Source organism: Nelusetta ayraudi, unplaced genomic scaffold (assembly GCF_046127955.1).
Source record: "Nelusetta ayraudi isolate G7.1 ecotype Tasmania unplaced genomic scaffold, CSIRO-AGI_Nayr_v1 ptg000128l, whole genome shotgun sequence".
NCBI classification, from domain to species: domain Eukaryota; kingdom Metazoa; phylum Chordata; class Actinopteri; order Tetraodontiformes; family Monacanthidae; genus Nelusetta; species Nelusetta ayraudi.
In genome coordinates, this window is record NW_027466178.1 from 853,405 (window position 1) to 878,725 (window position 25,321).

General features: G+C 44.0%; 2 protein-coding genes across 5 annotated transcripts; one reads left to right on the top strand and one right to left on the bottom strand.

Annotated features, from left to right (window-relative positions):
* The first annotated feature begins 594 nt into the window (after positions 1-594).
* Positions 595-9,614, top strand: tnk1 (tyrosine kinase, non-receptor, 1). 2 transcript variants are annotated; one of them, XM_076050601.1, is made up of 14 exons: positions 595-866; positions 2,648-2,826; positions 3,442-3,506; positions 3,592-3,783; positions 4,361-4,513; positions 4,727-5,004; positions 5,673-5,799; positions 5,942-6,088; positions 6,398-6,492; positions 6,871-7,113; positions 7,225-7,289; positions 7,663-8,114; positions 8,659-8,754; positions 9,209-9,614. In XM_076050601.1, the coding sequence occupies exons 2-14, from the start codon at positions 2,664-2,666 to the stop codon at positions 9,362-9,364; spliced, it is 2,232 nt and encodes a 743-aa protein (XP_075906716.1). In that variant the 5' UTR covers positions 595-866; positions 2,648-2,663; the 3' UTR covers positions 9,365-9,614. The 2 variants fall into 2 exon arrangements, with proteins under 2 accessions (XP_075906716.1, XP_075906717.1); XM_076050602.1 differs by having other exon boundaries at positions 2,652-2,826.
* Positions 9,615-9,773: 159 nt separating this feature from the next.
* LOC142904484 (phospholipid scramblase 2-like) lies at positions 9,774-24,244 on the bottom strand. Of its 3 annotated transcripts, none has more exons than XM_076050607.1 (8): positions 24,054-24,244; positions 23,248-23,342; positions 20,486-20,760; positions 19,921-19,963; positions 19,534-19,754; positions 18,868-19,029; positions 18,199-18,360; positions 9,774-11,584 (listed from the first exon to the last, which is right to left on the bottom strand). In XM_076050607.1, exons 2-8 carry the CDS (start codon positions 23,258-23,260, stop codon positions 11,555-11,557), a joined length of 906 nt encoding a protein of 301 aa, XP_075906722.1. In that variant the 5' UTR covers positions 23,261-23,342; positions 24,054-24,244; the 3' UTR covers positions 9,774-11,554. The 3 variants fall into 3 exon arrangements, with proteins under 3 accessions (XP_075906722.1, XP_075906723.1, XP_075906721.1); XM_076050606.1 differs by lacking the exon at positions 9,774-11,584 and adding an exon at positions 17,346-18,108 and having other exon boundaries at positions 24,054-24,243; XM_076050608.1 differs by lacking the exons at positions 18,199-18,360; positions 18,868-19,029; positions 19,534-19,754; ... (2 more) ...; positions 23,248-23,342; positions 24,054-24,244 and adding exons at positions 11,676-11,837; positions 12,016-12,177; positions 13,713-13,933; ... (1 more) ...; positions 14,984-15,188; positions 15,326-15,418 and having other exon boundaries at positions 10,807-11,584.
* Positions 24,245-25,321: the final 1,077 nt, after the last annotated feature.

The window sequence follows — 25,321 nt, forward strand, 5'->3', positions numbered from 1 at the left end:
TTTGCATTGCACACACACACACACACACACACACACAAAGCTGTTTTTCTGAACATGTGACAGGAAGTAGAAGACAGAAGTCCAGAGGAAACCCTGCAATAGACAGATAAGGTGTGTGTGTGTGTGTGTGTGTGTGTGTGTGTGTGTGTGTGTGTGTGTGTGTGTGTGTGTCAGAACTCTCAGTCACACCACAAGGCTTTCACTGGGAGGCTGTTTAATATGTGTGTGTGTATTATTTCTTTGAACTTTCTGTTTAATGATGGAGTTGAGATGTAGAAAGTGCCGGATACACAACAATGACACTGCACTTTCGCCCCTTTGCATAGAAATAATGCTGATACATGTTCCTGTTGATTGGAAAGACATGTTTCAAAAGGAGGTCAGTTGGACAAAAGGTCAAAAACGCATTCAATGTCCAGCTTCAGTCGCATCATCACGTGGCTGTTGGTCACCATCTTCATCATTTGTTGTCCTCAGTTGCGGATTGTTGCGCTGCTGCGTTATTACAGTCGTGTTGACGCAGTTGCTGCAGGTGATCCAGGCAGCCAGGTAGGGAGGGAGGTAGGGGCGTGGTCACATCACACAGAGGGAGGGGGGCGGAGAGACTGAAGCAAGCCGAAAAACCCACCAGGTAGAGAACCGATCGCACAAAGACAAATCGAGCCAACTCGGAAGTTTGAAGCTGAAACCGGTACTTTTTCCCGCGGATCTTTCAGACTGAGAATCATCTTAAAGCGGAGTCGAGGAGCGGCTGATCGCTGCGGGGAGACGCTTCAAGGTGTCTTCGGTCCCGACATGGACTGTTCGTAGTGAGAGCGGATAGGAAGCAGTTGTCAGCACCGCAGAGCAAAGATTCCCCATCCACGGTAAATCTGCCCGCTTTGTTCGGCCTGAGGAGCTTCAAGTCTGGTGGAGGGCATCGTCGGCGAAGGTCTTGTAGTTGCGTGGGTTTAGATGGTCTCACTTAGAACTCGGAAACTAAAAAACAAAAAAAAAAAACAACTGTTTTGTGTTGTGCTCCCACCACGACACATTCTTTGACTGGCCGCTAAATATGGCGCTGCACTTGACATTTACTCTGATAGAAAATAAGCTGTAAACAGTCAACCCTCCGTGTTTAAATGGATCCTAAAGCTGCCTACCACTAATATTTGATATTTTAATGTCTAACATTGGCACAAAGCCTTTGAACAACATATATTCTTAAATGAGAGACGGTTCAAATGATATTTCAACTTGATACTTAAATAAGCTTTCTGTTCTATACGCTCCTTGCACCTTATTTACAGGTGCACCTGTCAGTCACACTTTGATCACAGATGAGCCTGTCGGTGTGCTGAGATCGTGCAGTTTTACACTCCTAGTCAATGAGTAATACGAGCAAAACCCACAAGGTGTGTGACTGTAAGTCAATCTTCAGATGCTCATGGTGCTCGGCCTCCGGGCAGGAGGTGAAAACACTACCAGAGGCTCCAAACTGCAGATTAGAGGGTATCAATCATGTCAGAGATGATCTCTGTGGTGTGGAGAGTGAAGCCCAGCGCTGGACTCACACAATGTTTTCTCTCTACAGTGGCTGTGCGGGTTAAAGATTCATCCCTTTGTACATAAAGAGGACCATCACACAGTCCCCCTTGTTTACCCACAGGCCCTGAAAGTTAGATGGGACCTATGAAGAATTTTGGTTTGGCATTGATTGGGGTGGTTTAGTGGGAGTTGTCCTAAAACACAAGCCTGGGCTGGCACCTGCCAAGGCCAATCAGACAGTGTTGCTGCACCCGTTTGTGTGTTGGTGTGTGTTGGCTGACGGCCGGAATGTCTCCTGACTCATAGCTGCTGCTGATAGGCTGCCATGTTGTAGATTAACAGTGCTCAGGAGGTTGCTTTTTACTCTCCCTAATGAATAAATGGACTCTCCATCACCACACTCAGTAGACCGTTGAGACTTCACAGACACATTTAAAAGTAGCATGCTGTCAACTAATTTGACTCCCAAGTTACATGAAACCTAACAGCAGAATCCTGTTTGACTGGAAACCTGTGGCCTCACACCAGATAACATTTCCACACCTTGGTTTGGTGCTCATGGCTTCAGGACGTGTTGCAGCATCTTTTAAAGTTCAGAATGTGACGTAACCCAGCGAGCCCGTATGAAAGTAAAAACTCAAGTGTGATTCAGGATGATAATCCTCTGGGATTTTCACAGTTTTTCATTCACCTTGAGTCTGCTGCAGTATTTCACAGTAACAAACTGCCCATCAGGCCTCGTGTTGTGATAAAGAGATAAAAGTTGTTCTCCAATCAGAACATTCTTGATTCAAAGGTTTCTATGAGGAAACATTAGGATCAAACTTTTGTCATGTAAATTAAAGGCATTTGCTGTGAACTCACCCTGCTGCAATAACAAGGGAACTGGGAGGAAAGTAGATTTTCGAAGTAATACAGCTAGATACTGAAGAACTGACCTTTGACCTCTCACACCAGGTCCACATGGCAACCTCACAAGTTCCAAACAGGGATGTTTCTGTAATTTGGGGTTCCATTCTTCGGGTTGACCAAAGAGAACCAGAGTCAATTTGTTTGCACTTCTTGACATAAATGAACAAATAGATAGTATACAGAAATGATGACCTTTGACCCTCTGCAGCCAGGGTGGCCAGGTCATGCTGATGGACCAGGACACTCAGTGGCTCTACCAACTGTTGAGTGATGTGCAGCTGGAGAAGTTTTACATGCGCGTGCGAGATGGCCTCAACATCACCCGCGTTGAACACTTTGCCTACGTGAAGGAGTCGGACCTGGAGCAGATTGGAATCAGCAAACCTGGTGAGTCCCACCAACATCCCCACTTGGTCCAGACACACGGAGGATTGTTTCACTGCCTGTCTTTGGTTCTCTGTCTCTGACAAGCGCGGGATCGGATCGATGTTTGCACCAGCGCCATCACGGCTGCTGCTTTGTCCTTCAGAATCTTTGACTCTCCAGCCTGATGGGATCAATTACACATTAACATTAAACAACATTTGACCATAAGACCAATTGTCATCCAGTCAAAGCTGACAGTCACAAATGGAGGCTCAACTTTTTTTTCAAACAAAAAAGTAATACTGATGTCTTGTATACTTGTATCAAATTAATGTAGCAAAATTTAGGAATAAAAACACAAAAAGCTTAACATGCTTGTACTCAAATGACCAAGGCAAAGAATTTAAAAAATCACGAATCAATCAGCATTGATTTTTATATAATTGTTTTTTCACGTGTTAATTTTTATATTATATTATATTATGTTATATTATATTATGTTATATTAGTAGAATATGGTGAATTGCCTCTGACTGTGTCTGAAATTATGAGAAATTTGTAACATTGAGCTTTAATCTGTTCAAAAAGATTGTGTGATTTATTTATTTATTTATTTATATTACTTTATACCTCCAGCTCAGAGAAGACTATGGGATGCTCTGAAACGCCAGAAAACAAAATCACGCGCAGGGATCCTCAAGGTCTGGAACTTGTGGCTGCTTGTGCGTTTCTGTCTGATGTCAGTGAGCCGTAATTGAATTGAGTATGTGAAACTGCTGGTCTCAGGTGATGGGCGGTCGCAGTGTGGACTCAGGGGACCAGTGGAGCGCAGCAGGCCCGGCTCAGGCCAGCGACAGTACCGCTCGCACTCTGCCCAGTCTCATCCATGACAGTGAGCTGGCACTGGGGGAGAAGCTGGGCTCCGGTTCCTTCGGGGTGGTGAGGAAGGGGGAGTGGTACACTCCCACCGGGAGAGTGGTAAGATCACTCTCTCATATTATAACTTACAGTAGTCTTTGTGGAAAATTGTTTTCATTTTTATTGCCTGAACTATTTGCTGCTTGTCTTAGCTTTAGCTTTTGCAATTAAAAGCAGCAATGAAAGCTTCAGAGCCACACCTGTAATGTTTACAAATCACGCCTGTGAAGGTTCTCAGTCATCCAGCTCCTCTTAAAGCAGAAAAGGTGAAGTGAGGACAACTGGACTTGTTGTTGTGTTGTCGAAAACGTTTTAACTCTCATCCAAAAGGCCTTTCGTCTTTTGGAGTGTTTTGGTGAGCCACCTCATAGGAGGAAACAATATATCATGGGATGTGTAGAAAATATGTTGCTTTAATGTCCATTGAAAATAAACCAAAGCAAATTTGCAACAAAATCAGTCTCTTTGAATCCCCACAGTATTTAGCTCTTTATTGAAATGCTATATTTTTGTCTCTATTTCATGACTTGCTTAATATTAATATCATTTCTTCAACTTTGGCAGGCCACATTTAAAAGCTTAACGGGCCATATATGGCCCCCGCTGCTCTAAGCTCTTCTTCCACTCTTCCTTCCAGCTGCCTGTCGCAGTGAAGTCTCTCAGAAACAGTTTGTCCAGGCAGACAGAGTCGCTGACAGACTTCCTCCAGGAAGTCACCACCATGCAGTCACTGGACCACCCCAACATCATCCGCCTGTACGGGGTGGTGCTCACGCATCCCCTGAAGATGGTCAGATATCTGCAAGCATGCAGTTTTTATTGACTTATATCCTCTTCTATCTAATATAATTATCCATCATATTGCACTATATAGTTGCTGTAATGATGCAAATGTCCTCACTGTGGGATTGATATAGGCCTTCTATTCTTTTCTATTCTATAACAAAAGGGGAGGGAGGTATTTTCAGCTCTGGAGCTTGACTGACCTGTTTTTCCTCTTCAGGTGACGGAGTTGGCCCCCCTGGGGTCCCTGTACGACACACTGCGCTCGCGTCAGTACGAGTACCCCCTCCTGCGCCTGTGGCTGTTTGCGGCCCAGTTGGTGTCTGGGATGGACTACCTGGAGAGCCGCAGGTTGATCCACCGCGACCTGGCAGCCAGGAACGTGCTGCTGGCATCCAGGGAGCTGGTGAAGATCGGAGACTTTGGCCTGATGAGGTGGCTGAGCCAGGAGACGGACCACTACGTCATGTCGGCGCACAGGAGGATCCCGTTTGCATGGTGCGTCACCCAGAGGAAGTGGAGATACTGAGTCGACGGTTTTTTATTTGTTTGATTTGTGGGTTTTTTGAGAGAGAGAGAGAAAGAGTACGCAAGCACATTGCATTTACTGGATAAAAAAACTAAAATAGGCACCTTGTCTCGTAGTTATGAGATGAGGATCCTTGAGGATCTAGGATTTCTAACAGGTGCCGTACAGTTTTTTTTGAGTCACTACCAAACCGGATTGGATGCATTTCAAATGCATGGATTTGTGTCCATGAAGCATCCCGTGTTGATTCAACTGCTCCTGCAGAAAGAGAGCGACATCCAGCACGTCAGACTGGGCTTTCCGCCGGAACGATTTGAGATGCCTGCTTAGTGTGGACATACGAATATTAATACCATCCTCAGTTTTAAGAAATACAAGTATCTCCCAGTGTCTCAAACTGAGAAGGTAGTAATAGCAGATTAACTGCGATCGCGACATCATTGCTGTCTGATTGGAAAGGATTTATTTAGTTTCCTTTTTCTTTGTTTTATCTCATAATTACGAGATCTTTCCTTATAATTATGAGACCCTGATCTCATAAATACGAGATGAGGTGCCTAAAAAATTTTTATCCAGTCAATGCCCTTCCGTAAAAGAGAGAGAGAGAGATTGTGAAAGCTATTTCCATGACTCCCAGGTGCGCCCCAGAGAGCCTTCGCGTGGGCTCCTTCTCGCACTCCTCAGATGTGTGGATGTTTGGCGTGACGCTGTGGGAGATGTTCACCTACTGCGAGGAGCCCTGGTTCGGGCTGACGGGCAGACAGGTACACGCACGTCCACAACCTGTGACATTTGTGTTGCGTTTGCCTCTGAGCTCGGGATCCCGTCCACGCCCTAGCAGTGCATTGTTTAGCCGTCGTGACTCAGACTTCTGGTATTCCTCGGTGTTCCCTCGGCTGAATCCAGATCCTGTGGCGTGTGGAGCGGGAGGGCGAGCGGCTGGAGAAACCACCCGACTGCCCGCAAGAGATGTACGCCGTCATGAGGAAGTGCTGGGCCTGCAACCCTCCCGACAGGCCCAACTTTACCCAGCTGGCCACACTGATAGCAGAGGTTGTACTAATACAATTGTATATAAAATTATCTGTCAAGAATAATCTGATTTGTAATCTGTTTTTTTGTTTGTTTGGTTTTTGTTTTTTGTTTTTGTTTTTGTTTTGTTTTTTGGGGGGGGTGGCTTTTTCATTCTAAATCAGTCTATTTTATTTTATTATAAGTCCCTGACGAGAAAATCTTGTCTTTAGATATCTTGTTTTTCTGTCTTCTTTATTATTTTTTCATGATGTGTAAAAAATAATATCCCAGGCTGTATTGCCATTTGATGTTTTGTGAACGTCCTCTTTACTTGATTTCCCTCCACAGGCCAAACCCAAAGAGATGCAAGCAGCACGAGACCTCTCTGAATCCAGGAAGCTGACGCTGGTGGCCGGTGACCTGGTGACCCTGGTAGACCACAGGTGGGTGGCAGGTGATGGAGATGTCAAATACACACAATGGCTCTTCGTCCGCATGAAACGGAGACTTCAATCAAACGGCTGCTTTCCCGTGTTTGTCTACGGCTGCCAGGACAGTGAATACGTCATGATGCATTCATGGATCAACCTTGTTGTGTCACGTGTGGCAGGTTTTGTTTTTAGCAAAATAACTGCTATCTCAGGGAACAATGTGTCAACAAACAAGAGGCATCCAAAAAAAAAAAACCTGCCAGTGCAAAAAAGAGCCATTGTGTATCAAGTTAGACTCACCTGCAACATTTGATTCTTTTGTCAAAATGTGTCATAATTCTCAAATACACAAAACGTTCAACGCTGCTTGGCCTCTTCTTGTTGTTGCAGTCTGGAGATGAGTGAGTGGAGGGGCCAGAACCAGCGCACCCTGGGGGTGGGCTGGTTTCCCGCCAGCTTTGTTGTGCCACCACCACCTCCTGCTGTCTCCAGCACTCCAGCGGCACCATCTACCAGCAGCTCAGGCTCCAACCCTGTTGCTATCTCTGCCCCACTGAAGGGGAGCCTGCAGCACACTGGACACGGTGATTTGAAGCCACAGCGCTCCTGGGGGACGCCGGAGAACCTGGATGAGTAAGCCACATTCTGTTGCTCCTGCAGTGGATCAGTCCGACTGCAGTGAGCAGAACCAGACTGTTTGATTCACTCTGACTGATTTGGACTTCTTTTTTCGACCCTTTGCAGCAGAGGGAACTGGAGGCCGAGTCCTGGCAGGGAGAAGGAAGGCTCCAATTTGTGTAAAATGGCAGGTAGGAAAATTTAACAGTGACATTTCAGATGAGGAGGAAAGCATTATCAGGATATTGCAAACCACATCAGTCTGTCCTGCCGTCCAGCTCTGCGTATTTCTGTCTCAACTTTGGCCTTTACAGGTTCAATTCTCTATTCAAATCACAGCTGTTTGGCTTCTCTGAGAACTATTTGGTATAAAAAAAAAGTGATTAGCTTATCAATACAGGAAGTAAATCTACACTTTCGCTTGACTTGACTGCTATCTGGTGGGTATTTTAGGGTATTGCAATAACGCTAAAATCTTAATATAGACATATTTTCCAGTTGCTTCACGATTTGTATGTAAAAAAAAAAAAAATGTATTAAAATGGCTTTTTCCTGCTTGTTCAGGTATTTCCAGGAGCCTGGAGTCGGTGGTTGGTGGCCATGGACATCGCCCCCACACCGCGCCAGGGGTCAGAGTGGACCAGCAGGGCAGACTGATGCCCCCAGTGATGCCGGCCCACAGCATGCTCGTGCAGATGGACCCCCGCCGCTTCAGCGAGGCCAGCATCGTCCCACCTCCACGCCCTCCACCCCCACGCATAAACATGAGATCCCAGCGGCGGCCGGCGGCCTACCCTGTCCCGCCCACCATGTGGCCGCCGCAGGTGGCTGCACAGGCACAGGCTCAGCCTCAGCCTCCCAGCCAGCAGCCAGCTACGCAGCAGGGCATGGGGGGCTCCAACCTGATGAAAATGAGCCACATGGCGCGCTCCACGCCACAGCTGGACGACTACAGCGACAGCCGGGAACACAGCCGGGCAGCCGTCCAGAGCAGCAGGGACAGCGTGGTCTCACAGGTACGACACCAGGACATTCAATTATTTATTTATTCTAATGAATGAATTCTGTGGGTGGCACAATAGTTAGCTTAGCGCTGCCACCTCACAGCAAGAAGATGGTGGGTTCGATTCCCGCGGTCTCCTGGGGCCTTTCTGTGAGGAGTTTTGCACATTCTCTCTGTGTCTGCTGGGTTTCCTCCATGTTCTCCATGTGTCTGTGTGGGTTCGCTCCATGTTCTCGCTGTGTCTGCTGGGGTCTCTCCATGTTCTCGCCATGTGTCTGTGTGGGTTCGCTCCATGTTCTCCATGTGTCTGCTGGGTTTCCTCCATGTTCTCCATGTGTCTGTGTGGGTTCTCTCCATGTTCTCCATGTGTCTGTGTGGGTAAAGTGTCCATAGATGTGTACATGAGTGTGAATGGTTGTGTGTCTCTATGTGGGAGAGGCTCAAGCAGACCCCCGACACCCTGAGCTCGGGAAGAAGCGGGTATTGAAAATGGATGGATGAATGGATGAATCGTGTGATACAGCGGGGTTAAAACATAAACTCATGGTTTCCTCCAGGTTATGGAGGCAGTGCATGGAGTGACCACTGATGAGGTTCGTGGGGCGCTGCAGCGCAATGACTGGAACCCAGTGAGAGCAGAGCAACAACTAAAGGTAAGAGAGAAAATATGGTTCATCTAAATTAACTTTGCTTGGCAGATCTGCCAAGTCAGCAACTCTTTAACTATTACTGGTGCTCATATGTGCATGTTTACCTCTTGACTTACCTTAATGCACCAAGTCCGATCACTTTGTGCAGTTCCAGTGTTACAGCATATTTTTCTATCACATTGCAAAATTTGCGACAAAGGTGTAAATAAAGAAAGGCGCATGTTGAAATGTTTTTCCCACAGAATTATGAAAAAAAAGCCAAAATCCTATTTCCTAACAAAGCAATATTGATGGACTCTGAAAATTCTCTAATCAGTTTCCAGCTCATTTTGTTTAATGAAAAAAAAGAAAAAACATACTACCCCTACTTCAAAAAAGTTACATACATTTACAAAACATACAATGTATATGCAGTTATTGTTTATTTTTGTTCTCTACTGTGATTGCGTCCCCTCAGCTGGAGCAGCTGTACTCACTGAGCCTCTGCTCCAAAGAGGATTGTCTCCGCATCCTGTCCAGGTACCAGTGGAACCTGCAGCAGGCCAGCCGCTATCTGATTCGATTCTCGCAGGATGAAAGGCCCGCCCCTTCTGACCGCGACAGACGAATGTGACATTTGTTTTATCTTTTTGATGCACCAGTAATTTCCCCTTGCACAGGACACCTCAAAATGTACGCAGAATGGTCGTGTAGATAAATGAAGATGGTTTTATGTTTAGAGTGAACGATGTTAAGATTTGTTTTTACATTTATAAGACACATTTGACATTGTCTCCTTTTTTGATTAATGTTTTGTATGTATCTTGATGGATTTGTACATACGATGAGAAATGTTTTTAAATAAACCTGGAACTGGTTCAAAATCTGCTGTTTTGTAGCTCTTGCTTGGCCACTGTTAGCAAAACACACCTGAATTAACAGACTGTGAAGATGCATTTTCGCCAAGGCACATTGAAATACTTTTTTTTTTTTTTTTTAATTATATTACAATTGTTGTATGACTCTGAATTAAGTAATCAATGTTTTGTCTTTTGATTTGTTTTATTGCCGATGGTCCCAGAAAGGTATTGAATACATTCATGCCAAAACAAAGTTTAAATTCAGTCATATGTTTCCATCTTGACATTACACACCAATGGCACTTTAATACTGCTGTTGACTAGATCCGCATACGCTGTGTTCAATATTGTACTATTCCTATTGTCAACAGGTGGGGCTGTTGCATTATTCAGCTGAGACAAAGGCCCTGTTTGCACTTGGTCATTTCATGCGTTTTTTGCTGATCAGATTACGAAAAACGCATGAAATGACCAAGTGCTAACAGTCCAAATCCGTTTTGACATCGCATCGCATAAAAACGCATTCGTCACGGACGTGCGAACAGAATGCGACTTCAGTCCACATTAACGACCGCCTACTCCACTCACCTCTCCCGTGTACGTACTTGGTCGGCGCCCCAACTTCCGGCATCGTCATTATAAAGTTACAAACAAGAAGCGAAAACAAATCATTTTTGTTAGACTCGTTTATTAGCATGCTAATAAATTTCATTCCGGATTAGCGTATTTTGTCAGCGGAGCAGCGGTCGCAGTTTCCCACTTATGTGATTAAATGCGCGACGTTGCATCCGAAAACTTGCCAGCCACTGTTGATCCGAAAATAAAGTCGTCACCACTCTGTCCCACGAGTCGTTACTCCTCGTTCGGATCCATACGAGCTGCAGTAGAATTAAAACGAGTGACTTGATATAGTCCGCAAACAGGAAGTTGATTCTTACTCGCTGTGGTTTTGCGCTTTACTGCCCCCAGTCGTTAAAAACGGAAATGACGCATGTTGCATTTGCATAGGTTCGGCGGGGGGGTGTGATGCGATCACAAATGGCACGCTCGAGACGCATGTTAATGGCTAAGTGCGAACAGATGCTGCGAGATCCGTTCTCGTGATCCAATCACCCAAAACAGTTACAAGTGACCAAGTGAAAACAGGGCCAAACTGTCTCAAGCCTCCAGTAAATAAATGTTTATATAGATAATATGTGAATTTATTTTAATCAAACTGATTTGATTTCATTTATTATCGAATCATTTGACATTCTTCTTGGTATTACATGGAGATAAGTAAAACATCAAGCGGTACTAACAATCCTGGAAGATAGCTGATGTTAGAAAAATAAACTTTTCATTTCTTTGAAAAGCAGTGGTGTCAACTGCATCTTAAATAGAGGCTACAGTATTGTATGGCCTTCTAACTTTACTGTCAGTTTTCAATCCAGACTTTACTGGTGAACAACAAAAAAAGCTAGCATTATTTATTAGCGAACAGCTTTAAAAACTAAAAAAAAAGAATAGAAAAAAAGACCCCTTTGTGGCAACATTAACATTTACAGCATTAACAAAAAATACTTCATCATAAAAAGCATGAGAGCAAAAAAAAAAAACAGATACAAAAGCTAGAGTAGTGTATCTTTATCTGTTGACAATCCTTTTTTTCATTGCACTAATGTAAATGTGATCGCATTTGGTGTGGAGATGAATGTAGATACTCTTTTCTATTAAAAAATACAATGGAATTTTGATGCTATAAGCTGGTTAGAGGTGGGGGAAATCACTGAGTTTGGAAAGTTTTATCCACATTTAACTGGTCATTAGCAAGGATTGTTCTGTGAGTAACATAGAGTAAACACTGAAAGATCTGGCAGAGACACAGGGGAAAGGCAAAGTGAGTGGACACAATGCACAAGTGGAGGATGTCTCTCATATCACCGTGTTTCCCTTTTCTATAAGACAGTGTTGCGTTGGTTGGCCTACCCGGCCATCTCGAAGAACATGAAATCCTGCAAAGAACCAAAGAAATTTGGGACATGACTCATCTGCAAAGGAGTAGGGTGACAGGGAGGGGTAACATTTTAGAGCAACATGTCTTACAATCAGGAAGCAGGTTCCCAGGAGCACGGCTTTCATCTTCACATCCATGTCCATCGGGAACTGGATGCCAAAGTTGTCCTTGTCTGTGAAGGCTTCTCTTACAAAGCCACCCCACTGCTTGCTGATGCGACCGATGGGCTCGCCACCATCTTTTCCCTTGAGCTGCAAAACAGAATAAGATGCACATGTTTGGAGAGAAATTAGATAATCTGTTCAATACAAATAAAATTACAGCTTGCATGCTGAGCATACAGACTGGACACAGTGTAAAATCAAGTAAAATGAATGATCCTCCCGGAACTGCAGCCATATATTGATTCACACGTTATTTCTGTCTCACCTCAAAGTCCACGTCCTTACAGCAGCTGCAGGCGAAACAGGGCCCTTCCAGTTTCAGCAGAGTCTCCTGGTTGGGTCCTAGGATGGAGAACCGTGGCAGCCATGGATGCCAGTCCTGCTTGACGTAACCTATTGTGGTGCCTGGCGGTGCCTGGACCTCCAACTGAAAGTGCATGCATGAATATGTAAACAAGGATTAAGATCTGTCCAGCTAGCAGGCCTGCAACATCCACCCAGCTGGAATGCTAACTGATGCTTTAGTGTTCCTCTATGCAACGTGAGTCTTAAATGGGTCCTGTTTGGCTGCTGGACAGAGGTGTGGCATGTGAGCAACTGTCTTAAACAGAACAGACTGGTGAAACATCTCTGAACAGGATGCACTCACAGGAGATGACCTGGATGGACCAAAGAACCATTCAGGGTCTGAACAGATGTTCCGAACAGGAGTGTCATGCAGTAATTTAACAGCAACGCAAGGGGAACAGTATTGAATGTGCTCAACACGAGATGATGACCAACTTGACCTCGCACCTTATACCTTATCGTCTGCCACTTATCCGGGTCCAGGTCACGCGGGCAGTGTCCTTAACAGGGAAACCAAAACCACCTTCTCCCCCGCCACCTGACCAGATGCCTAAGCCACCTAAACTGGTTTCTCTCCATATGGAGGAACAGGGTTCTACAGTAAGCTCCTCCTGGATAACTGAACTTCTCACCCTATTCCTAAGGGAGAGCCCAGCCAACCTGCGAAGGAAACTCATTTCAACCGCTTGCATCTGCGACCTTAATCTTTCGGTCGAGACCCAAAGCTCATGACCATAGGTGAGAGTCTGGAGGTAGATTGACTGGTAATTAAAGAGCTTCGCTTTGCGGCTTAGCTCCCTCTTCACCACAACGGATTGGTTCAATGCCCGCTTCATATGCTGCTCCAATTTGTCTGTGAATCTCCCTGTCCAATCAAAAGCCACTTGTGAATAAGAGACACTTGACCTCCTCCACCTTGGGTAGGACTTCCCTGCAGACCCATAGTGAGTACTCCACCCCTGTCCAGCCAATTCACACTTGTTAGCGAACTAGTCCAGTGAGAGCTTCAGGTCTGTGAGTGATGAAGCCAGAAGAACCACATCGTCTGCATACAACAGAGGTGGGATCCTTATGTGACCAAATTGGACTCTCCCTCCACCAATTCTGTCCATATAAACTATGAACAGAAATGGTGATAAAGGGCAGCCCTGATGGAGGCCAACTGTTGCAGAGACATGTCAACCAGGACAGCCCTAGGGCATCCACAGCCTCAAGGTAACTAGAACAGGTTTCACTCATCTCCAAGGCTCCACTGCCACAGAAATGTTTAACTGCCTCAACAACTTTCACCCCAGGTCTGCTTCCTGCACGGAATATGTGGAGCATGCTGTTAGTTATGGACATACATAAAGTCCAATAGCTGGACACCGCCCGGGCTCAGATCGGCAGGCTGTCCCTACGAATCACTCCCCTCCAGGTCACACATGGGCAGGGAAGTCCTCCAGGAGGACAATGGTGGTCCCAGTTAAAACACTATCCAAGTCACAAAATGAAAGCAACACCTCAGAGGACTTTTTGCTGTCAATGATTGACACAATTGCTACAATGTTGGCCTGGGCCATATAAATGGATATATGGGACACAGCCACCTCTAGAGCTACTGTGTGTACACACCTCCTGAAGGCAGCAGGGACAACAGCAAGCAGCACAGCGGAACGGCCGGATGAGACGGATGACGTCACGGTCCATGTTGTCCTTGATCTTCATGTCAAAGCTGCGCAACGAGCCAATGAAGTTCCTCGTGCAGCAGTCATTCTGCTCCTTAGCCTTGTAGATGTGCTGGCCAAGGCTGTTATTTATGACATATTTATTGTTGGTCTCAAAGCCGATGATTGCTGGATATGAGTAAAGATAAAGGACAGAGCAAAGATGATAAAATTCTAAGCCGGCATTAGGACGTATGGATTACAAGAGGTCAAACTTAGTGCCTGGACTGCAGAGCAACAAACAGTCTCTGTTGAACATGGCAAAACCTTGATTGCACGAGTGTGTCTTACCTTCCAGGAGCTCAACTTTCTGATGTACCAAAATCTGGTCAATCTGGAAATCATAAAAGAGATACTTGATCAAAGGAGCATGACAAAGTAGCTGTGGTTTTCATCGGAAAACAACAGCCGCAATACATTTCATAGAACCACTGATTACCCCAATATAGGCAACTCTTTAGTAGTGTAATATAAAAAAAAAATCTTTGACAGCTGAGGCATGTCACTATTAAACTGAATATGAATAAACTGACCAAAGGAGTTGGACTCTTTTAGAATCACAGGTTCTATCAGAAAAAATAAACTTTTCATTCACTCGTTTTAAATTATAGTCGCACATTTTCAGGACTTTGGTTTTCATCCTGAACTCCAATGAAGCAGCCTCAGGAAGAAACAAAATTAGAGATTGCATCCTCTGTTAACAGCATATAGTAAAATACTGGGCTTTAACATGATGCCCAACTAGTGCCATGAGGCACCTTTACCATGAATGGAAGACATGGTTTAAAAAAAAAAAAAAAAAAAAAGATGTTCTCGTGGAGGCACCAATGCCTGGATATGACTGTTGTCATTAATATGGGAATGGCATTGTGGTCTTGGTGATGTCACAAAGGGCTGGTTTACAAAGTTGGCCTGAGCAACAGCAGTAAAATACTTCACTGACATGCCTGTGACCAAGATCATTTAGAAAACACTGCTCCTGGCAGAGGAGGACAAGTGTCAATGTTCCTTTGCAGTTTATTTACACGTCATGTCATGAAAGCTGTTTGATATCACACACTATGAATCATTGCCAATTGATAAGCAAGGGGGAAATACCCCGTCTGACTTCTTCTTGAATCTTGTGAAAACGGGTGTGGCATCATCTAACAGTGAAGTGTCATCTGGACTGGTTCCTACCTGTGTGAGGTACTCCAGCCCTGGTGGGACCCCCACAGGAACTGCAGCCGGCATTCCAACTGGAGCCGGGGTGATGCCATCATGTTCCCATCCTGAGACTGGGCCAGGCTGGTACATGACAGGAGGTGGGCTTTGGTCGTTGTCCATATTAGAGGCTACGCTGTTGTCTCCTGGTAGGGCACCTTGTGGGAGGGGTTTGGGTGAACTGGGAGAGATAGAGAGAAAAAATGGTCAAATAAAGTAGTCCTCCTTTACACTGTCAAATAGTTTTAATATAAAATTCAAATTTCAAATTTCAATACAGAATATAAAGAGACATAAGCCTGGCATATTACGACTTACCTTCCAATAAAAGTCTAAAATGCTTTCAAGAGTAGCATTGGTGTTCTGACAGCACCTGCCAACCCTGTCATCTGCCACCCAATATCATAAAGCGCATCAGTCTTTCCTGCCGTCTACCTCTGCGTATTTCTATCTCAACTTTGACCTTAACAGGTTAAACCTTCAATAAAATCACAGCTGTCTGCCTTCTGCCTTGTCTGACAAACTATTTGATACAAAAATGATGAAGTAAGGGCAACAAGGTGGTGCGGTGGTGAGCACTGTCACCTCACAGCAAGAAGGTTGTGGGTTCGATTCCCGGGGTCTCCTTTCTGTATGGAGTTTGTGTAACGGATGTGTAGAATGGCTGACTGGAGAGTTGCGTTTTTCACCTCTTTATTTTCTGCAGAAGACAGTAAACGAGGGTTTGAAAGTCTTCTGGCTTTGTTGTCTCCTCGTTCACACACACAACAATATACAACTCACTTAAAAACAATGAACGGGCGAACAGTGACACCTACTGGATAAAGTGACAATACATATGTGGGGTAAAATGAAAGACAGGAAAATAACAAACGGGAAAATAAGACGAAAACATACCTGCAGAAGACAGTAAACGAGGGTTTGAACGTCTTCTGGCTTTGTTGTCTCTAAACGGGCAAAACAACAATATTTACAACAGTTGCCCATTTTCGCTCTGCCGCGCCAGCCGCACCCACTAACCAAACTTACCCTCATTCGTACAACATTGAACTTGAGGGATAGTTCCGCTACGCTCCTCAAACCAGGGAAATACGGCAAGAGATGAGAGACAGACTTAAATAAAATAATAATAAAATAACATTGAGATAAAATTTACAATATATAACAAAATAAACAAATAACAAGTAAAGTCCCCACATATGCTATAACATAGGAATAAATGAGCTTAATCATTTTCTTCCTGTTTTGTGTTTTTCTTTCTCTTTTTTTTTAACTGTTACATTTGCATGTTCCCCTTGTGTGTGTTGGCTTCTCTCCATGTTCTCCACAGTCCAAAAACAATGTGAGGTGAAATGGAAACTCTAAATTGACTGTATGTGTGTGTCTTTGGCCCTAATAAAGTGGCCACTTGTCCAGGGTGTCATCCTTATTGCGCCTTAGCCATACAGGAAGTAAAACTATTGCTTGACTTGACTGCTATCTGGTGGGTATTTTAGGGTAGTGCAGCAATGCAAAACTCTTCAGTTTCATACAGTATATGATTACACGTCTATTATTTACCTTGTGATTTACCTTAATGCACCAGGTACCTTTCCTTTAGCCTGGACGTTCTACCACTTGGTGCAGATCCAGTGTTTTGTTTTGATTGTTTTTTTTTTGTTGTTGTTGTTTTTATGATGGTCCCACAATAAACTTGTAATACCTTACAGCCATATCAAATTTTAAATTCAATTGTATGTTTCAATCTTGACATTACACACCGACGGAACTTCAATACTGCTATTGACATGATCCACACACGCTGTGTTCAATAGTGTACTACTTACAAATTGCCAACAGGTGGGGTAGTTTTGCATACTTTTGTCTGTTTCTTTTACCTCGAGTGTCTGGACAGAACGATATGTTGGCAATAACATTAATCCGTTGAGACAAATAGTCTGTCTATATATATATATATATATATATATATATATATATATATATACACATATATATATATATATATATATATATATATATATATATATATATATATATATATATATATGTATATATATATATATATATATATATATATATATATATATATATATACATATATATATATATATATATATATATATATATATATATATATATGTATATATATATATATATATATGTATATATATATATATATATATATATACATATATACATATATATATATATATATATATATATATGTATATATATATATATATACATATATACATATATATATATATATATATATATATATATAAAATTAAAAAAAACAACAACATTGAAATATAATACAAAACAATCATTTAAACTGATTTTGTAGAATTTGATTTATTATGGAAGTGCAACCTTCTTCTTGATATAACATGGAGATAAGTAACACAGCAAGCTGTACTAACAATCCGACTATATGGCTGCTGTTAGAAAAATGAACTTTGCATTTCTGTGAAAGGCAGTGGTGCTAACTGTTGTCACAGCAACTGCATTTCAAATGGTGGCTATCAAAGGTGCATTTCACTTTACGGTTAGTTTTCAGTCAAGATTACACTGGTGCACAACAAGAGAGCTAGCATCATCTATTAGCCAACAGCTTTGAAAAGAAAGCCTTTAATGGCAACAGCATTAACATTTACAGCATTTACAAAACATGTACTTTATCATAAAAAGCAGCACGATAGTATAAAAAACATACACGGAGTAGAAGAGTAGTGGAGTAATGCATCTAAATCAGTTGTTCAGGTAAATGTGATCGCATTTGGTGTGGAGATGGATGGAGGTAGCATTTCTATTGAAAATAGGATGTCATTTTTGTATTGTAAGCTGGTCAGATGGGGAAGAAATCACTGAGTTTGGAAAGTTTTATCCACATTTAACTGGTCATTAGCTGGCACTGTTCTGTAAGTAGCAAAAGGGAAGCACCTGAAGATCTGGCGGAGACACAGTGGAAAGGCAAAGTGTGTGAAGGCAGAATGCACAAGTGGAGGACGTCTCTCATATCACCGTGTTTCCCCTTTCTTTTATGAGAACACAGTGCTGCGTTGGTTGGCCTCCCCCACCTTCTCGAAGAACATGAAATCCTGCAAAGAACCAAAGAAATTGGGACATGACTCTTCTGCAAAGGAGTAGGGTGACAGGGAGGGGTAACATTTTAGAGCAACATGTCTTACAATCAGGAAGCAGGCTCCCAGGAGCACGGCTTTCATCTTCACATCCATGTCCAAAGGGAACTGGATGCCGAAGTTGTCCGTGTCTGTGAAGACTTCCTTCAAAACGCCGCTCCACTGCTTGCTGATGCGACCGATGGGCTTCCCACCATCTTTTCCCTTGAGCTGCAAAACAGAATAAAATGCAGACGGTTTTAGAGAAATTAGATTATCTGTTAAATACAAAATAGAATTATGGCTTGTACATGGAACCCAGGTTGAGCATACAGACTAGACCAGGCATGGACAAACTACAGCCTGGGGACCATATGCAGCCTGTTAATTATTTTAATAATAAGTAGTAAGGAGCTGGATCCCCCGGGAGAAACTTGGGAGTAGAGCCGCTGTTCCTCCACATGGAGAGGAGCCAGCTGAGGAGGCTCAGGCCTCTTGGATGCCTGTCTGGGGAGGTGTTCTGTGCATGTCCCAGTAGAAGGAGACCCTGAGGAAGACCCAGGACACCCTGGAGGGACCAGGTCTCTCGGCTGGCCTGGAAACACCTTGAGGTCCCACTGGATGAGGTTGAGGAGGTGACTGGGGCCAGGGAAGTCTGGGGGTCTCTGCTCAGACTGTTGCCCCTGCGACCCAACTCCTTGCAGCCACATATTGATTCGCACATTATTTCTGTCTCACCTCAAAGTTCACGTCCCCACAGCAGTTGCAGGCAAAACAGGGCCCTTCCAGTTTCAACAGAGTCTCCTTGTTGGGTCCTTGAATGGAGAACCGCGGCAGACAGGGGTGCCAGTCCTGCTTGACGTAACCTATCGTGGTGCCCGGCGGTGCTTGGACCTCCAACTGTAAATGCATACATGAATACATGACATGGATTAAGATCAGTGTGGCTGCCGGACAGAGGTGTGGAGCAGCTATCTTTAAACAGGACGGACCAGTTAGACAACTCTGAACAGCAGGGCTGGATGGACAAAAGGACCATTCAGGGTCTGAACAGGCAGTGTCACGTCACATTTAACAGCAATGCAAAGGGAAAAGGTTCTGAATGTTCTCAACATGTGACAATCACCCATCAGACTGCAATGTTTTTCTGCTTGTTAGAACTGAAAAAATTAAATATCTGTGTGCTGTGTAAACAGTTTATTTCCACAACAGCAAACAGGCCAGGTCACGTTTGTTAAAAGTCACATGTTCACACTGATAGCATTCCTGGGTTTTAACAACTAGCGGATGGCTTCGTCTTATCTCCTCTGAGGGCTCATCCACTGTCAGCGAAAAAAATCAATATACTACAAGGCCATTGAGATAAATTGACAAAGTAGCACCCATACAACTGTGTGTACACACCTCCTGCAGGCAGCAGGGACACCAGCAGGAAACGCAGCGGAACGGCCGGATGAGTCGGATGACTTCACGGTCCATGCTGTCCTTGATCTTCATGTCGAAGCTGCGCAGCGAGCCGCAGCAGTTCCTCGTGCAGCAGTCATTCTTCTCCTTAGCCTTGTAGATGCGCTGGCCGAGGCTGTTCTTTATGTCGTACTGATTGTTGGTCTCGAAGCCGATGAACGCTGGGTGGGTGGGATATGATGAAGGTCAAAGCCAAGATAAGCACATTCCAAAGCCGGCATTAGGCCATAATGTTTCACAAGAGGTCAAACTGAGGGCCTGGACTGCAGAGCAACAAACAGTCTCCGTTGAACATGGCAAGACCTTGACTGGACGAGTGTGTCTTACCTTCCAGGAGCTCGACTTTCTGGTGTATCAAAATCTGGTCAATCTGGAAATCACAAAAGAAAGACTGAGGGCAGGAGCAAGACATAGTAACCCTGGTTTTCATCACAAAGCAACAGCCACAATGTATTTTCAGAGTTTTTTGGGGTAAACCACTGATTTCCCACAAATGGGTCACTTTTTATCTGAACCCACAAGCACAACAGGATGCGGTTCCTGTGCAGTACATAAAGAATCTATGACAGCTGAGGTATGACACTTGTAAATGTAATATTAATACATTGACCAGCAGGTTCCATATAGAAAAAATTACTTCATAGTGTTCTCATCATGAACTCCAGTGAAGCATTCAGGCCTTTTTCAATTCTGGGGACTTCACTGACGTACTTGTGACCAAAACCATTTAGAAAACACTGCTAATGGCAAAGGGAGGCACATGTCAATGCCTCTTTCTCCCTTATTTATTTCCACATCATATTACAAAAGCTGTTTGACATCACACCGCGTCTATGACTCATTGTCAGTTGATGAGCAATGGGAAATAACCCGTCTGACTTAAAGTTCCTACCTGTGTGAGGTACTCCAGCCCTGGTGGGACCCCCACAGGAACTGCAGCCGGTATTCCAACTGGAGCCGGGGTGATGCCACCGTGTTCCGGTCCTGAGACTGGGCCAGGCTGGTACATGACAGGAGGTGGGCCTTGGTGATAGCCCATGTTGAAGCCTGGTGGAGGGGCCTGGCTGTGGTCTCCATACCCACCAGGGCCAGTTGGGTAAGGGGCCATGCTGTTGTCCCCTGGCTGGGGCATCGGGTAGGGCACCTGGTGGGAGGGGTCTGGATACACTGGCAGAGAGAGAAGAAAATGGAGGAATTAACTATCAATCAATCGATCAATAAATCAATCAACTTTTATTTCTTCAGGGCTAAATCACAACCGAAGGCGTCTCAAAGCGCTTGTGTTTGGGAACTTGTCCTCATTTGCACTGTCAAACACTTAAATATGAAATACAAAATTAGATGTTCTGTTGCGTTATCGTTATCGTCAAACTAGAAAGGCAAAAGGGACAGAATCTCATAAACCGTTTGCAATCGTTTTTGTATATGTCCTTGAATGATTAAGTCTGTAACAAATGCATGCAATGAGAATTTGCCTTTCCAAATAAAAAGATCATCTAAAAAAAGAAATACAAAATGAGGAACTCACTTTGGGTGTTTTTTTTGTACAAACATTGATTTGAATGTTTGAATGCAACTACTGTATAGTTCATTTCTGTACTGTTTTTAGTGCTGCAACAGTGTAATTTCCCAATTTGGGATCAATAAAGTACATCTATCTATCTATCTATCTATCTGTGAATATAGCATACAAAGAGACACAAATATGGCACACTACTGCTTACCTTCCAACAGAACAATCACACATGTTTATAAAAGCGGAACAGCACGACAGCACCTGGTAAACCCGTGATCTGCATGTGATTCTCTGCACTCTGAAAGTGTGTGAGAGACCGCATGTGTTTCCTGTGGATCAACCCATATAAGCTACTTATTAGCCAAGCCGGGCACAACAGACTGAGAGCATGTGTCAGTCATGGTTCCAGCTTACTTTGAGTCACAATCTAAAAAATCAACTGCAGCGGGAATGAACAGCAACACTTAATCATCTTGAAATCTTGCAAGAGGTAATACGCAGTTGTCATCATTGTCAGATATAAGGTTCTACACATTCAGAATGTGAAGCTCTGGTGGCGTTAGAGCATCTCATCATGCCCCCTCTCTGTTGATATCAAGCCCTTTATATCCTTTCATTTTCAAAGACAGACGGCCATCAGAACAGCTGCCTCACCACTGGTATAAATGGTATGAAGCAAAGCGCCTCCAATGCGGGCGATCGCGCCACAACCTCAGAAAACATGCGCGTTTCGAAGGGGACCACAGTGGTTTAGTTTTATTTTAACTGCCTTTGGATAAATAAAATAACACAAAAAGTTGCTGGACACTGAGGCAGGTCCGTCACTGAGTGTGCTCCCCACACAAACAGGACATGGTAACAGAGTTCTGGTCCCAGACGGGGACGCTCGGATTCAGGGTTATAAAAGACACAAACAACCAGTCGCAGTCACATACACACCTACGGACCATTTAGAGTTTCCAATTCACCTCACACGCATGTTTGGACTGTGGGAGGAAGCCGGAGAACCCGGAGAGAACCCACGCAGAAGCAGGGAGAACATGCAAACTCCACACAGAGAGGTCCCAGACCCCGGAATTGAACCCACGACCTTCTTGCAGCGCTAACCACTGTGCCACCATGTTGCCGAGTATTAAAATAAATAATATAATAGTTAAAAGTTGGGTAAAAAAAAAAAGAGGGCGCACCAAACAAGAGGTATGTTGAGTGTCTTTGTCTAATAAGATCAGTAAACAGCATGTTTGCAAAAAGATCCTGATACTGCCGTGTCAAACATAACTTTAGTTATGTAACCTTTGACATTGATGTCGTCATCGATCTTAATCAAATAATTCCCATTGAAGCTCATTTTGCCATTTTATACTTTTTTATTTGGTTTGTTCTCATCTTTCTAACAGTCCTCTGTAAATGTAGAGAATGTGGCTTTTTCCTCTTAACCAGTTCCACTTGTAGCTCCACTGTGTGTGCTCTTCAAACACAGTTCCCTTGCTCTGCTTAAACATGGGGTCTTCCAAGGACCTTTTTGTCTTACATGTAGTATATACACATGTATATAGAAGTTTAAATACTGTCAACACTTGAAAAGAAGGACGTGACTAATGCACTTCTGCTGATTGAAGAGTAAACACAGCTGAGCGTCTGAATGACAGAGAGTGAATTGAACTCACTCCAGCGCTAGTTGTTGAGCCACATTCCCGTTTTCAAATGGCAGGAAACAAAAACAGTCATTTTTTTTTTTTTTAAGGCCAGAGTGCACACAGCCCCTTCCACACCCACACCCACACACACACACACACACAACCCTGCCTTTCACTTCCCTAGCTGCGTCTTTCCAGGACTAACAGGAAAGAATCCGAGGTGCTGCTGTCGCTGCCGTCTGCATGGACACATTCCTTTCCAATTCCACCATTCTAGGTTGGATTGAATTACTCATGGCCTGAGAAAGAAATCTGGTTCAGATTCTCCAGAAGGACAGGAGTGTCTTGTGGAAACTCTCCAACGTCGATCACGTCAGCAAATCAAGACACAATGCAAAAAAAAAAAAAAGAAAAAACACACACACAGGACTTTTTTTCCCCAGTACAGATCGCAGTGTCAAGGTGAACATGTTTTTCCACTTTCCCAGTTGCATAACTCACCAGGGGCGGACATGTCCAAGAGCAAGGAGTCTCCGTCAGGGTGAGAAGAAAGAAGATCACACTTCCCAGGTCACTCCCAATGTTTCTGTGGGAAACTGGAGGAATGTCAGAGAGGAGAGGAGTAGGATTCAAAAACGGAACTGAGAGAAAGGGGAGGAGCTGTATCACACTGATGGTGCCTGGTGTCATGTTGATATGACGTCACGCAACATTCCGGTTGCTTCATGACTTGACAGTAAGTATGACGGCCTGTCCAGAATGACGTTTGCGAGCGGAAGCATGTGACAGTTGTGTTGAGTCAGTCATAAAACAGCTGTATTTCCTCCATGCTTTCAGAGTCATTTCAATAAAAAGCTCAATACAGAGGGGCTTCAAGGACACTGATTTTGTTTTGGTTCAGTAGATGTTCGGTGTTTATAGGCAACAAAAAAAGAAAGAAAGAAAGAAAGAAAGAAAAACGTGGGTGTGGCCTCAGCGCGCTTCCCATTAATTCTCTCACTTGTTCCGTTGACCGTGTGTTTGTTTCCAAGCACTAAACCAAAAGCATTATGGACCCTCGTTGGTTCCGCTCGACGGCACACACACAACAAGCAGAAACACTCTCCACACTGTCGAGATAGTAGAGAGTGTTGCTTGATATTGCTTAAAATTTCCGCATCGCCTGAAGACGCTGGTGGGAGGAGGGAGAGAGAGAGAGAGAGAGAGAGAGAGAGAGAGAGAGAGAGGGAGAGAGGGAGAGAGAGAGAAACTCGCTTCCCCTCGTGGAAACATTTTCAAAGGGTCGGAAAGAACAACAGAAGTCTCACCTGCTTCAGCGGCTTCAGTTTTCTTGCTGGCTGCGACCACGGAAGATGCTGCTGGGGGAGGAGGAGAACGAGAAAGAGGGGGGTGGGGGGGAGGAAAGAAAACAACCTGGAGGAGAAATGCAGACGGAGGTGAAGAGAATCCAGCCTGCGATGTCTTCCTTCTCAGCTCACTAGCAGCCTGATGGAACCGAGGCTCCGCCCACATCTTCTAATCTCCTCCTCCTCCTCTCTGCTGCTTTATCAAGCGGCAACACGTTGATCGTGTGGGAACAATTTGGCAAATGTATGGGTTTCAACCGGTGCTCGAACTCGTGCATGTGTGAGGAGGACGTGTTGTCGGTGTGTGCGGCTGCGGGGGGGGGCAGGGGCAGGAGGCTGCAGGAGGTCGCAGGGTGGGGCTGTGAAGCGGTGGACCAGTCTTGTTTACTCTAGTACTATACTCTGATTCCCCCACTCCCAGCCTCGTGCACGTCTGTCCATCATCAGCAGCTGCTTCAAAACAGCACAGGAACAGCCGCACCGTCAGGCTATCAGAGTATCCAGCATCCACATTTAGACTGATGATGGCATTGTGTCAATGCAAATGTATTTTAAGCAACACAAGACCTATAACAGTCATTTACAGCTGGACTTTAACTGACCCAACAGCATCACAAGGCACATTTTTTAAAGAAAAAAAATTAAATAATAATCAACACACTCATGTTTAAGAAATTGAGTTTCAGCAATCAAGTGCAAAAAGTGGTGAAAACACCAATAAATTCTCTAAAGTGATGGCTGATTCTCAAACAGAACAAAACAGAACATCATTTAATCACATTTTTAAACGGGAAAGTTAAACGTTCACTTTACAAGAAATCTAATATCGTAAACTAGACTACGCCACTGCTGTGAAGCCTGCTACTGCTGACTGACTGACTGACTGACTGACTCCTATGTATCGTGTCATCATGTCCAACGTGCTTGGATCGCATCTCGTCTTGAAGACTTGAGCCGTGACGAAAGGACATCTCACAGCCAACACTTGAGTGTTAGTTGGCTGCAATGAACAATTTAGCTATTGCTACACAAGATGAGACTCCATTTAAACAACTGATAAGCAATAAATAAATAAAATATAAATACTATATATATGCTATAAAATAATTGCTCTATTTAGTTGTTTGTTTCCATTGTGAGCAAAGTTTGATTTCATGCTGTAAACAAATGTTAAACATCTCTTCTTTTTTTTTTAAACTATATAAATTTGAAACAATATATACAATATA